Source organism: Meleagris gallopavo, chromosome 17 (genome assembly GCF_905368555.1).
Source record: "Meleagris gallopavo chromosome 17, MGAL_WU_HG_1.1, whole genome shotgun sequence".
NCBI lineage: Eukaryota > Metazoa > Chordata > Aves > Galliformes > Phasianidae > Meleagris > Meleagris gallopavo.
Genome location: NC_139420.1, coordinates 1,595,574 through 1,609,432, shown reverse-complemented (window position 1 = coordinate 1,609,432; position 13,859 = coordinate 1,595,574). Strand labels below are relative to the sequence as shown.

General features: G+C 44.4%; 1 protein-coding gene across 22 annotated transcripts in view; it reads left to right on the top strand.

Moving 5' to 3' along the window:
• The window catches only part of FBRSL1 (fibrosin like 1), a 422,126-nt gene extending 408,806 nt beyond the window's left edge, over positions 1-13,320 (top strand). For 17 of the 22 annotated variants that reach the window (XM_085238396.1, XM_085238401.1, XM_085238400.1 and 14 more), the window contains 6 exons: positions 647-718; positions 1,999-2,131; positions 5,239-5,322; positions 6,947-7,030; positions 8,059-8,293; positions 10,255-13,320. In XM_085238396.1, the coding sequence (XP_085094522.1) occupies positions 647-718; positions 1,999-2,131; positions 5,239-5,322; positions 6,947-7,030; positions 8,059-8,293; positions 10,255-11,491 (1,845 nt within the window). In that variant the 3' untranslated portion in view covers positions 11,492-13,320. The remainder of the gene's footprint in view (positions 1-646; positions 719-1,998; positions 2,132-5,238; positions 5,323-6,946; positions 7,031-8,058; positions 8,294-10,254) is intronic. The other 5 variants (XM_085238379.1, XM_085238402.1, XM_085238394.1 and 2 more) reach the window with 2 other exon arrangements.
• The last annotated feature ends 539 nt before the right edge of the window (positions 13,321-13,859 follow it).

The window sequence follows — 13,859 nt, the reverse complement described above, 5'->3', positions numbered from 1 at the left end:
GAAATAAGGGTCACAGAAATAAATGACTGTGAGCGTGGGCAGACATTCACAAATGATCACATTTGTGGTGGCTTAGGTCACCGTGTTTTGTCTGGGATTCTCATGTTTCATAAAAACACTCTGTTGTGGGTACTGCAGATCAGCTGACAAATAGTAACTCATTCAGCTGTGGCACTGGTCGTCCCTGGTCAATCTTTGTCCATACACTTTTCCTCCCGAAATGCAAGCAGTCCTAATGATCACACACGAGTTAGCTTGCAGACGCAGTGCAGCAAGGATGAATGAACAGGATGATTAAGCATCAGATCCTTTCTCTTCAACATGCTGTAGTGTTCTTTGCAGCCATTTATTTGAGTTTATGAAGGAGAGAGCACAGGTATGAGAATAAGTCCTGAGAGTGAGAGATCTCAGATCTCCGTGAGATGAGGAAGATTTCCCACATCCCACATTCTTCCTGTTTCTTTCCTTCTTAATTTAAACATCATCAGCTGCGGTACAGAAAAAAATGTCAATCATCTATTGTGCCATTTTAGTAATCAGCCTTTCTCATTGCTCAGCTGCTAGACAGTAAGGGAAATGAAACTTTCTATCTGATGTAGATTGCTAACGTATAAATTAATCTAAATTCTTGTGTTTTCCATTGCAGAAACCCGGGAAGTGGTGTGCAGTTCATGTACAGATCGCCTGGCAGATCTACCATCACCAGCAAAAGATAAAGGTAATTCAGACAGTTTATGGAACAAAGCCAGATCTTCTGGCTTACATGTAATGTTGTAGAGACAGATGAGGCAGAAGCAAGCCTGTGTTGACTAACTAACACGTTCAGTCCTTCTAACATTTGTTGTAGCAACTGTATAGTTTACCTGAGGACAAAGGAGTTTGGTTGAAGGGCACCAAATGAGCAGGACAAACCTAAGTGTTTGGAGACAGAGAAGAGAGGTAGAGGGCTGCTTTGCCCAAAATCCAGCTTTGTACAAAGCGTGGATGTTTAATGTCATTTCCCTTCTGTACAAGTACCTCCTGTGGAATATGGAGTATTATCCTAACAAGGATTAAATGACTGATACTGTGAAGAATGTTTTACCAAACATAGACCTGGAGAGTAGGTTGGTAGTTCCTGTGTTAGAGATTGTTGGGCTTTCTGCATTGCAGTGAAGATGGGGTGGCTGTGAACCTTGAGAGTCAACAAGATGCAGGTACACCAGGGTGCTCCTGTGGACTCAGAGCTCCCTGTGGCAGACAGAATAGAATTAAGATGACTTCTGTAGAGTGGTATTTTTTATAGGTCCTGCTGTAGGGTTTTGTCCCATTAATGAAGAATATTAAATGCTTAAATAAGTACGTCTAAGAGTTACGTGTTTTTTCTGAATAAGTAAATATATCTTGAAGATGCATACTTATCAAGAGGCATGCATGTGTTTGACTTAGGTGCAGTTCCTTGGGCTGGCCACGCTCACTTCTGTAGGGGAAGGGTAAAAATAGCCCCTGGATGAGACTCAGAGTCAGTTTTCTTCATCTCTCTCCCCCTACCTTCATGCTGAGTGATGCTGGCTGGAGGAAAGACACAGTCTAAAAACATTTCTCTCTTTCCAAACTGGAAAAGCAAACCAGACGAGTCCGTCACCCAGCTCCCAGGGCTTCTGTCGGCAGCTTTCTGCCCTCAGAATATTTTTTTGTCAAGCTGAGACTGCTGACTGCTCCCGTGGTGCAGCACGCTCGGTGTATCATGTTGCATGCTCCAGTGTGTGCTGAGGGGCTGAGCGCTCACTTCAGACCTTATTCATGTGGATGAGGCAGGCAGCTGAGAGGCTGTGGAGTGAAATGGCCTTATAGATGCTGTCAGAGCATGGCTGTGGTACGTGACCAGAGCTGCTGCTGTCACTCTTACTAACTCTCCCTGGCAGTGCTAAGCAGCAACAAGCCTCAACTCCCTTTCTTTTTCTCCCATTAAAAAAAAAAGGTAATGCATAATGAGACTGTTTTTGTATCATTTGGCAGCAAATGCAGCTGGATCCCCACAAGCTCGAGATAGGCGGTAAACTTGACCTGTTCAGCAGACCTCCTGCCCCTGGAGTGTTTCCAGGCTTCCATTATCCACAGGACCTTGCCAGGCCTCTGTTTTCTACTACAGGTAAGGGCGGCTCATCACTTGTTGCTTCCTCCCCCCACAGCCCCCAAAAAACAACAAAAAAAACCCCACTGTATTTAAAGTGTATCTCTGCAGCTGCGTATGCCTTCAAAATTGTAGTGGGCAAGATTGCTTCAGGGGATGTGGAGGCACTGGGATGGGGCTGTGAGCCCTGCTGTGGGAGCAGAGCTGGCAGCCTGCGGAGCGAGTTCTCTGCATCACTGAGCTGCAGCACTTGGCTCTTGAAGTTGTGTCTGTGTGCTGATGTGCCTCCCTGATAGACTGTGGAGGGATATTAAAAAGCAATTTTGACAAAACACTTGAAAATGTTTCCATTGCATACGATTGGAAGTGGTCCTAGTTTCTTTCTTGCTCTTATATTTGCTGTGTTCTTTGCTCATCCACTCATCTAGTTATGTTTGTTTTCTGGAAACCTGGGGGTTTTGTAAAGTGAAAGACTTCACTAACAGAATTGAAAAATAGCACAGAAGGTGTATTTTTTAAGCATTTGTTTTTTAAATGTAGAATTCCCTCAGATATTTCTAAGTGCAGCCATCTCTAAGGCTTAAAATAGCATTGAATGTTTTAGAAGAAACTACTGTTTATGTAGATAAATTGCTTTCCAATATGTTGTAGAAGTAATTACAATTAATTCGATTACAAAGGTTCAGTAAGCCTCAGTGTACTGTTCTTGATGCTTCTGATCACAGCAGACTGCAGCTCTGACATTTTCTCTTTGGAGGCCACTGGTGCTTTTCGTTGGTGCCCATTTGCCAGATGCTGGCTTTGTTCTGTTCCCTGGGCTCAAACTACCCCTGGGCTTCTGCTGAATTTCTTTGTTTGAGATGCTAAAGTCAGCCTTCTCAGTGGGCTGACAATTGATATGGTACAGTTCAGCCCCTTATGTGTGTAATTCATTGACAACAAATGTTATGCTTTTATGATGCAGCATTGAATCATTACTGTTGAAATGAATGAGGTTAAGAAGTGTTCCATGAGTGTAGTCCCGAGCCTGACCAAAACACAGCAGAACTGAATGGAGCTGAAACCTCAATGGGAGGTGACTTCTGAGTGTGTGTCAGGTGGCCTTCAGGATCTCCAGTAGTGGTTCAGTGTCCTTTAGACCTTATCTGTGGATGAAAAGTCTTACATCTCGAATGCAGGCTTCCGCTGCATACAATTGTTGCTGATTCTAGCTGCATATTGTTGAACACTTCTCTGTATTTTGGTCTTTGTAAAGATACTTCGATAGTATGGAGCTGAGATACTTACTGCATCTGCTTGGATGCATAAGCACAGCTTATCTACAACCCTCCACCTGTTCTCCTGTGGCAGCTCTTTCCTTACCACTGGCTCAGTCTGTCCAGTGTTGTCATTACAAGAATCTTGCCTCCCGTATGGTTTTACTGCTGAATGCTATCTTGGACAGAGTTTACCCTACCAGGCTAAAACAGTCTGTTGAATCAAAGCACCAATCTAATTGGTGTCTTGAGCTTTTTCTCTTATAAAGATGCAAGCATGGCTCGCTTCTCCATTCATAAAAGCAAGAGTGGAACAGTCTGAAATAGATATATTAAAGATGGCAAATTAATAAAAAACTTCTGTTGGAGAAAAACAACCTTACAGCAGCTTGTCCACCAGTGTATTAATCACAACAGCCATCACATTAACTCCAGGTAAAGAGTGCAATCAAAGTGAGCAAACATTGCAGCAGTAATATAGAGATGAATAAATCTTTTGCTCTGCAATATCTGAGGCATTCTTTTCACCTTATCGAACAAGCGTGTCGTCGATGTGAATCATGGCTTCTGCCGCATTGCCTCGTTACTGTGGGAGACATAAGTTATCTTAGGGCCACCTGTCTTCAGGACGGATGTTCGGCTGCCTGGCAGACGCTATATTTAATAACTACCTGACAGCCTGCAATGCTGCTACTGGCTTCCTCCAGAGGATTTTTTATTATCAGCCCGTGTAGTTGAGTTTGTAAGCCGTCTCCTTTGAAGAAATCTCCCATCCATTATACACCTTCTGAAATCTTAAAGGATTAGAAAGATGACAGTCTCCATCTGTCTTGAGGCATTGGAGCAGTCAGAATGTTTATAGATAACTTCAGGTCTCATACCCGTGGTCTCTCTTAAGTTTCCTCAACTAATTTTCTGGCTGCTTAGGTTTGTGGTGCCCGAGCTGGTGAGGGATGGGAAGCACTGTCTCCCTCTCAGGCTTTATAGGCTGCTGATACCTGAACACAAGTGCGTTTTACAGCACTCTGAGCTCTGGCACCGAGGAAAACCAGGTCCTGGACTGACCAGCACCTCCATAAAATTCTGTCCTCGGGAAAGTGCTGCTTCTGCCATTGTACGGAATTATGAGTTTCTAACAAGATGAGACAGTTAGTATGGCAACTTTTGCTTTCTGCAGGGGAGGCACAGGTTGTTGCATCCATGCAGCAACTGCAGGCTGTGATAGTTGATAATCCTGCTTTGTTTGCTGAGGCAGAAGTACAGGCAGAGGAGGCACTGAATGGACATCATGGCCCAAATATTTGCAGAGGGTTCTTGTGCATACATTTGAAACACAAATATTCAAAACTAGATTTTAGGTGCATCCTGAAAATGATCTGTGCTGATCTCAAGGAGCTAAAGTCAAGCCCAGGAGATTCCCAAACACTCATTCGTTTCCAGTACATATGGGAATCTATCTTCCTCCAAAACCTGTGTATCCCTGTGCCAGGGGATGCCAGTGCTTTCACGTGATACAGTTGCAAACCTGTTTAGCTCAGTGTGTGTCTGCCTGCACCAGTGGCAAATGTTTTATTTTCTGCTCTGGTTTTCCCTTTTGAACCCACCTGAGCATGAGCTTGGTCCACCTGGGAATGCAGGACAGACTAGCTCATTTCAGCCCATTCTTTCACCTTACCTCAACCTAATGTAAAGTACTGTGCTAAGCTGTTCCATTCCCAGAGGGCATTGTGGCACTATGGCCGTGGGCTAGGAGAGGAAGAAATACCTTGGGGGAGCCTGTGGTTGCAGAGACAGATGTGAAAGCTTGAGTTTGATGGGCAGGGTCTGTGTCACCTGCCACTGAACTAAAAAGGGACCTTGTTGTCACAGGTGCAACGCATCCAGCCACCACCCCCTTTGGTCCTTCACCTCATCACAGCAGTTTCCTGCCTACTAACCACTTGGCAGGTAAGTGTAAGTAAACCCTGCCTTCGCCTTTACACTTCTGACCCTGGCTCTCAGCACGGCTCTGCCTGAGGCACTGTAGCAGTAGCAGAGGGAGAGGACAGAACTGTCTTAGGGATGAGCAGCTCACTCGGAAGTCCTCCTGCCCAGCCAGCTTCCCAGCACACCCTCTCTCATTTCCAAAGGAGAGGAGCGAGATTAGCAGACCCCCCTCCTCTGAGAGGGGAGGGCGTAGCACTGCACACAAGCTGAAACCTGACCTCTGGATCCCTTCTGTGTTGTTGAAATGTGCCCAGGGAAACAGGAGGTTTTACTTCAGAGGTACCTCAAACAAGTTTGACATGGGCTCCTCCCATACCCTTTCTCACCTATGAAAGTTCTTGGTTATGTTCTTTATTAAGGTTCACTGAACAGTTCCTGGCAAATAGCTGTTCTGCACATTTTGCCAGTCCTTCAGTTTCCTAATTGGCAGTAAGTAGAGCTTGATTTTTTCAAATTTCCTCATTTTAAAAGCTCACAAGCAGCTCATTGCCAATTAAAGATCAAGCTCTGTTGATTAATGTTGTAGTAACACTCACCCAATCAGTAAATGTAGCATGCCACATGACCCAGTAGACTTCTTTTCTGTTGCAAATACCCACATTTACAATTCCTGAACATCCTTCAAAACGAACTGTATCCCTGCAGAGTCACCAACTACAAAAAATATAAGGGGGAAGGGCAAGAACAGCTATTTCAAAATAAGTAAATAAGTGAATAGCTGTTGGTGTAAAACTCCAAGCTGTTTGTGCTGTTTGCCTGGGTATGGTAAATATAAGGATGTCCATGAGGAAATGGGAAGCACTTCATCTCCTGTAACATGGCAAGTTAAATACTGTAAAAAGACAGACATAGTGGGCAGAAGGAGGAGTTGTTTTGAGATGAATAGGAGGAAAGCAGTGAGATCTTAACCTGCAGCTGTCCTTGGAGGGTGTAAAACTGCGTTAGGCACTCGGAGAAGAACCCCTTGGTGATGGGTGCCTCAAGTGAAGTAAAAGGCAGGACTTCTAAAAGAACAAGTGTTAGTAAGGCTAAGGCCATGCTATCATTTCCACCACCACTGTGATCAAGGAAGCAGTTATGGGAGAGGATTTGGGCATGAACAGACCACATGTTTATGGATGGATGTCCATAGCACTTAGCTTAGGATTGTCTCTGTGCACCATTACAGAGGGCAAAAGGTTGTACAGAGAAATGACAGTGAAACACTGCATCCCCCTCATTTTGCTGACCTAGGAGCCTGCTTGTTCTTTCAAAGCAATTGTAATGCTTCTAGTATTACTGCTGACAGGGAAGGGGAGTTAACAATTTAGCAACAGCCACCTTAATTGCAGCTATAGAACTTAATTTCTCATTCCCCTCTGACTGGCATACAAAAGTTTATTGCAGCACCTGTTTGCAGGGTGAGCACCGAATCCCTTCTCCATTTTAACATGCTGGGAATTTTCTGTGCAAAGAACCTTGCGATGAGAAGGATCAGCTTAAAGTCTGGCCTAATCCTACTTGGATTCAGACCGTTAAGAAGGGGAGGGGTGCATTTCATTCTCCAACATTCTTGGCTAAATGCCTGCTAAATCCCTGTTTGCCTTTCCAGATCCATTTAGCAGGTCAAGCACCTTCAGCGGCCTTGGGAACTTAGGCAGCAATGCCTTTGGAGGATTAGGCAGTCATGCTCTGAGTAAGTACTGGCTGGGTTACTGCAGACAAACATCCCTTCCAGAAAAGCCACATGCTAATATTTACAGCAGCTGGTGGTAGTTTTTAAAGAAGTTTGTTTCCTAACCTCCATTCTCCTATCTGAAAACACTGCACCTAAGATTTCCAGGTCTCTGTGGTGGGAGCTTTTCTGCATGTCACAGACATCAGTAGCTGTGCCCTGTGTCTCCTCACTGCTGAAGGCTGGTGCCTTGTGTGTTCCTAGGGGTGCTGGAGCTGCTTGACCCGCTGAGCTCTGGCACACCATGTGCATCTAAGATAACACCCTTCAAACAGTGGAGATGGACAGGGGGGCGGCTACTGATACTTCTCCTAATTCAGAGCATAGACTTTCTCTGTAACCAATATCTGAAGTTTAAATTACCTGTATAAAATGATTGTACTTCAAAAGCATGTTACCTGTAGGCAAGACATGCTTGGGAGCCACGCATAAGAGAGCATGCTTATGCATCTCATGGTGCGACAGGAATTAGATCAAGACTGATGGAGGAAAATCGTGTGACTGTTCTAAAAAAACGTACAGCCAAGCTCTGTTTTTATACACATACATACGTACCACCAAATAGTCCGGTTTCTTTAACAAAAACTCCTCGACTACTCAGCTGCAGGCGGCTGACTGCTTGTAACTATCCAGAAATTAACAGTTTTGCCAGTGAGGGAAGCTGAGGAAGAGTATTGCTTTTATGCTGGAATCTTCGCAGGGGTGGGGGGCAGAAAAGGAGCTGTGCTCTTTCATAAGTCATCTCTGAGTTATTCGGACGTACATAGCTAAAGCTTCCTCCACCAGTGGCCTTAAAAGAGCTGGTGGGTCTTTGGCCAGCGCCAGAGGTATCTCTGACGCCCTGTTAGCAGCTCCCCCTCGCCACGAGCTCCACGTTAAGAAGTCTTGAAAGGACAGCTCTGGTTTTACTTTGTCTTGTGCAAAATGCATTTGTATTGATTTGGTTTGAATTATCTTTAACTCTTCCTCCTTCCCTGCCGTTATTCTAGCTCACAACAACATTTTTACTCACAAAGACGGCCCAAACCTGCAGAATTTCAGTAATCCCCATGAGCCGTGGAACAGACTCCATCGGACCCCGCCATCCTTCCCAACACCTCCGCAGTGGCCCAAGCCGAGCGACTCCGAGCGAAGCTCCTCGGTGACAAACCATGACAGAGACAGGGAGCGGGAGCCCGAGAAGAGGGATCTTTCTCTGAGTAAAGATGACAGAGACAAAGAGAGGTGAGCAGTGTGTGCTTTTCAGCTGTTTATTCCAGTTCTCTTTTTCCTCTGTATTTTTTTCTCATCTTTCCTTCACTGCCAGTTCCCATTGTAAAATCACCTTCAGAGCAAAACATTGATTGTCTCTGAAGCAGCTGATAGCCATGTCCCCCAGATAAGTGTAAGTACCAGTGGCACAAAAGAAAACCCTGCCTTTTAGGTTTTGTCCTCTGTGGAAATACAGTAGGCTTGACTTTTCTTGCCTGCTAGCAGGTTACTAAAAAGCACCAGGTTGGGAAAGTGAGCATGTCAGAGCTTTCAGGGGTACTTGACCGTTTTCAGCAGCCTCCTTTAGCAGTGCCACAGATTCTGAAAGGGTGGAAGTGGTATTGTGATGGCTCCTTTGTAGGCAATCATAGCTCTCATTGCAGGTAAACTGGTAAACTCAAGTGTTAGCTGGACGTTAATGAGATAAAAATGCAAATGTCTGTATCTGGAGCAGCATGCATGAATTCATTAGTAAAAGTGATTTTAAGAAATTACACTGTAGGCAAACCCTTAGTAACGATGACAGAACTGTATCACCTGAGCTATAGATACGTCATTAGCTTCCAGCTTTATGATTCTGAAGCTTTACATTGTGATTTTGAAGTTCTTTATATTTCAGACCCTGGCTGTCTCCAACAGTCTATTTCTTTTGGGCAGTAGAAGCCTGCAAGCCTTAGATGTATGCATTTGACTGCTGATCAGGGTTTTGCAGTTTGCCTGGAGTGCTTTTAATGAGCTTTTCTGGCAGTGCCTGTGAACAAGATTATATAGAAGCAATAGGCTGAGAATCATCTTGCTTTCAGTGTTAAACTGTCTGACACCCTTGTATGAATAGTCATTCAGATAGGAAGCTCCCTTGTTGGCTTTAGCATAAATCATTTCTAAACCAAGGTTACTTCACTCTCAAGAGTGTTCACACAGGGGTTAACATCTCTATTACGTTTCTATTAATTCAGCCTAAGCTGTCCCCAGCATCGATGTTTGGACATGGTTTTAATAACCTATATCCCTGGCCAGCAATCAGGACTACCACAGAGAGAGAAATCTGGGTTAGCAACTATAATCATAAATACTGATCTACCCCAAACACCTCCAGTTCTCAGCATTCTGGCTTTACAGCTCTCAAACACAAACTCAAGGCACAAAAGAAAGGCATCACTGAGCCCTTCCAGCAGAACACTCTTTTCTCAATCACACCATCATATTCTGCATTTAAGGTATCTGTCATTCAGAGCAAAGTGCTTCTAAAAGGTGGCCTTATTTATTCAGTTAAGGACATGGGAATAAGTGCAACTACTTGGCTTGCTCAGAGGCAGAAATATCTCACTGCTTCTTCTATACAGTGGATGTTATCCTTGAACCCCTTGCTCCTCATTGCAGGCCATCATTCCTTTCTTTGGCCTGTGCAAGGATGTTTTCCTTAAGCACTTCGCTGAACTGACAGAATGCCAACAGTACACAGTTCACTGCAGCTCCACAGAAAAATAATCATCATCTCGTAGCTGCTTCTAGTTGTTGAGGCTGTCTCGTGAAGCACCAGCATACTTTTCCATAGGTTTCCAAAACAGTTCTATTCCTACATCCATGCTCTAGGAAAGAATCCACGCAGTAAAGAAAGTTGTAGCCAAGGAAGTCACTGTCTGGCAGCAGGAGATGTGCACACACAATAACCACCTTCTTTAAAAAGCAGTAAATAAACCATCTGTACTTCTTCATTTCTTAGTGAACAGTGAACTAGCCTTGTGAACTACCTTAAGGCAGGTATTTCATCCCTTGCAGGGAATTCCACAGCTGTAGCTGATGCTAGCAGAGCTTTTCAAATCATTTTCTGAGCAATCTAAAATGGTGCAGCTAGGCACAGCACTATGCGTGTCCAACATCACGTGTATCTTTGTTTGCACAAACCCAAGGATGTATCTGCACTTCTTTTACAGAGACCTCATGGATAAAAACAGACATTCAAACAGATCCTCACCGGCATCAGCTCCAGTGACACATCAGATAAGCAATCTCATCCGCAGCAACAGCCAAACCTCCAGCGATCCCATCAGGCAGGTGAGCCTTGCTGAAAGGGAAAGGTCCAAAGAGCCCGAGCGAGAGCACCCTGACCGGCTGAGAGAGCCACCCATAGCAGAACACAAGATTAAAGAGAGCCGTTCCCCAGTGAAGGAAACTCCAAGCCATGATAAGAGACCCTCTGAGGACAACACAAAGCCAGTAATCCAGTCTGTATCCCCATACAGCAAACCTGCACTAAGTGAGAGCTTGAAGCTTACCAATCTAATGAGCAAGGACATGGAGAGAAAGACAGAGCTTCCAAGTGACCTCCAGAAGATTAAGAATGACATCAAGGTCAAAGAGGAGAGGAAGGAAGACAGCGACGTGCTGGTGGTGGGCTCTGAGCCTTCGCAGCACTCCCGATCAGTGGAGCATCCCCCGCCCCCTACTTTGCACGGATTATCATTGCCTCCCTCGATGGCAGCCTCCATGCCTATCTCCATGGGCAGCGTGCACCAGATGAACAACATGAATGTGCTGGACCGCAGCAGGATGATGACCCCACTCATCGGCATGAATCCTTTGTCAGGAAGAGAGAGGCTGCCACATCCTGGATTTTCTTGGGACCCAATGAGGGACCCGTTGCGAGATGCCTACCACCGGAGCTTGGACCTGCACCGTCGAATGGACTTCCAGCTCCGGACGGATCCCATCCACAGGTTCCCTACCACCTCCGGGTTTTACGACCACGAGCGTTCTTACAGGGACAGGGAGCCGCACGACTACAACCACGAGAACCTTCTGGAAGCGCGCCGAGAGCAGGAGCGGTTGCGGCAAGTGGAGGAAAGAGAGCGCTTGCACTTACGGGAGGAACTTGAGCGTGCCAGAATGCACCACTTGCACTCGTCCCCTATCGAAAGTCACCTGGCACACGTGCCATCCTTCATGCCTCATTTGAGCGGGATGCATTACCCCAGACTGAGTCCATCCACTGCCATGCACAACGGGATTCTGAACAGGAACCCTCCGACCGCGGCGCTGAGCGCCCCGCCGCCCCTCGTGCCAGCGAGCAGCACCCGGCCTGCCTCCCCCCGCAGGACTACCCCGCTCACTAACTCAGAGTCCAGGGACTACTCCCCCTCTAGGAACCCCAAAGAAGTAGAGGCCCGATAGTCCCCCACACGGAATTTTAAACTCTCCTGTATATAAAGTAAACGGGGAAAAAAGAAAAAAAAAAAAAAAAAAAGAAGAAGAAAAAAAAAACAAAGAAAAAAAAAACCAACAAACAGAAAAAAAAAACCAACAAAAAAAAAAACACAGAAAACCTTTTACAAAATGCACTGCTGTAAACTTTTTTTTTTTTTTTTTAATGTAAAATTTGTAGAAGTTAAGCACATTTCCATAAATAATGGGGTCGGGGGTGCAGACTTTCCAACAAGAAGGTTGCTGAGAATGGGAATTTAATATATAGGTATTGATTTTTGGTTTTGTTTTTTGTTTCTGTGCTAAAAAAAAAAAAAAAATGAGTTAAAAAGAAGTTTGTACATTTTTTCCCAAATGTGAGAAACATTTTTAATGGATTTGTATTTTTTTTAATTTTGTGCTCTTTATTCACTTAGGGAAAAAAAAAAAAAAGAGAAATTTGCTTTTGTTTTTAGTTAAATTTGCATTTTAAAGGCCTCAGATCCTTAAGAAAAAATACCCAGGGTTTCTTAAAAGTATTATTTATGGAAATACTGTAGTTTTACAGTCCACTGTGAGGTTCCCTTCTGAGGCCCATCGATCACTTACCTTGGTACTTTGGAACCGAAGTTACAGATATATATTAAAATATTAATAATAATAATAATGTACAAAACTGTTTGTTTTTTGCCTTATTATATTATGCAGAAATTTAAGAGGAATTTTTTTTGACTTCTTGTTTTAAACAAAAGAAAAACAACAAAAAACAGAAAACAAACTGTAAATATTCTGTTAATATAAATGTACACCAATATTAAATTCTTAACATAGGTAGACTTTATAAAAATGGTTTCTAGAACCACTCTGGTTATTTGTTAACATGGTTACAACTCATACTCTTGTCACAGTCAGAAATTCACACTCAGAGCGCTACGTACGGCATATATACTTCAACTATGCAAGAACCTGGAGGCAGGTCGTAGTGGATGCTGGGGGGAGGAAGGTTCAAAAACAAACAACCCAAAAACAACCAACTCGCAACTACGGAGACCGATGGAAGCGGCATGTGAGCAGGAAGCGGGCGGCTTGTGTTTCACAAAGAAAGAGACTGGATTTTTTTGTACAAACACAAGGGACAGTTCGGCGAGGGAAGAGAGACACGCTCCTGGAAGGGAATTCTGGTTTCCTACTCTTCAAGCTGGCAGAAGCAGATGGAACTGGCACAGTACCATGCGGCAGACCCTTTCCTTATTTTTTTTTTTCCTTTTTTTTTTTCCTCTTTTTTTGTGTTGTGGGCAGGATCGCTGGCAAGCAAGGACAATTTTCCGTGGACCCCTTGTGCTAATTGTGCAGTGTTCTTATTGGAATCTGTATACAAGACAAAGTAGAATTTTAGGAGTGCAAAAAAAAAAAAAAAAAAGTCTAATGGTTGATTAAAAAAAAAGAAATTCTGATATATTATCTATAGTACATGAAGACCATAAGCAAATGTTTGTTTCAGTGTGGTTCTGCCTTGAACTGCTTTTTGGCATGATTTATTTTTTATTTCCGATTTTACTTTTCATCCATATGTAAATTTTGCCATGTTTTACTTGCTGTACCATCCCCCCCTCCCTTATTTTATTTTTCAGTGTCCATGTTTTATATATCCTGGGCTTTTTCTCTCTAGTTAATTCAGCCATCCGCTACTATTTTCTTGGCTCTGTAACTCTTGTTTCCCCCCCTTCCCCATCCTCCCCCCTGCACCCCCTGTAATTTTAAACATTCAGTTTCCTTGTAGATCAATGAAGATAAATACAACATTGATTTTGGATGAAAAAGGCGGTGGTGTGTTTGTGTGAGTGGCTGCCCAGCCGGGGCCGATGGTCGGCGATGGCGGCTCGGAGCCAGGGTTGGTGCTGGGATTGGGGCTGAGTTCGGTCTGTGGGTCTCTGCTCCCGGTGCAAATGGTGGGAAGGACGGAAAAGGAGGGCCGCAGCCCAGAGGTGCTCTCACGTGTGTCTCCTTTTGCTCCCCCCAGCTCTTCCCGTAGGCTGAGAGCAGGCATCTATGGGGCATGGAGAGGTGCTCCCAGCCCCCCAGCCCTAAGGGCTGATTCAGCAGTGGGCGACTGCGCTTTAACAGCATGTTACGGCTTCTGTTCTTAAGTTTGTGTCTGACTAAATTACCGGGCATAAAAAATAAAATGAAATGAAATAGCAGGGTCCTGAATCTGATGAAAGGAGGCTTAAGACAAAATAGGCATTAAAAATCAGCACCTGCTCTCCCAGCTGAAATCGGAGGAACGTACAACACATGGTGGAAGTGCAAAGTGTGCTGCAGTCAGCATAAAGACGTTAGTCATGCTGGCTGAGGGGCT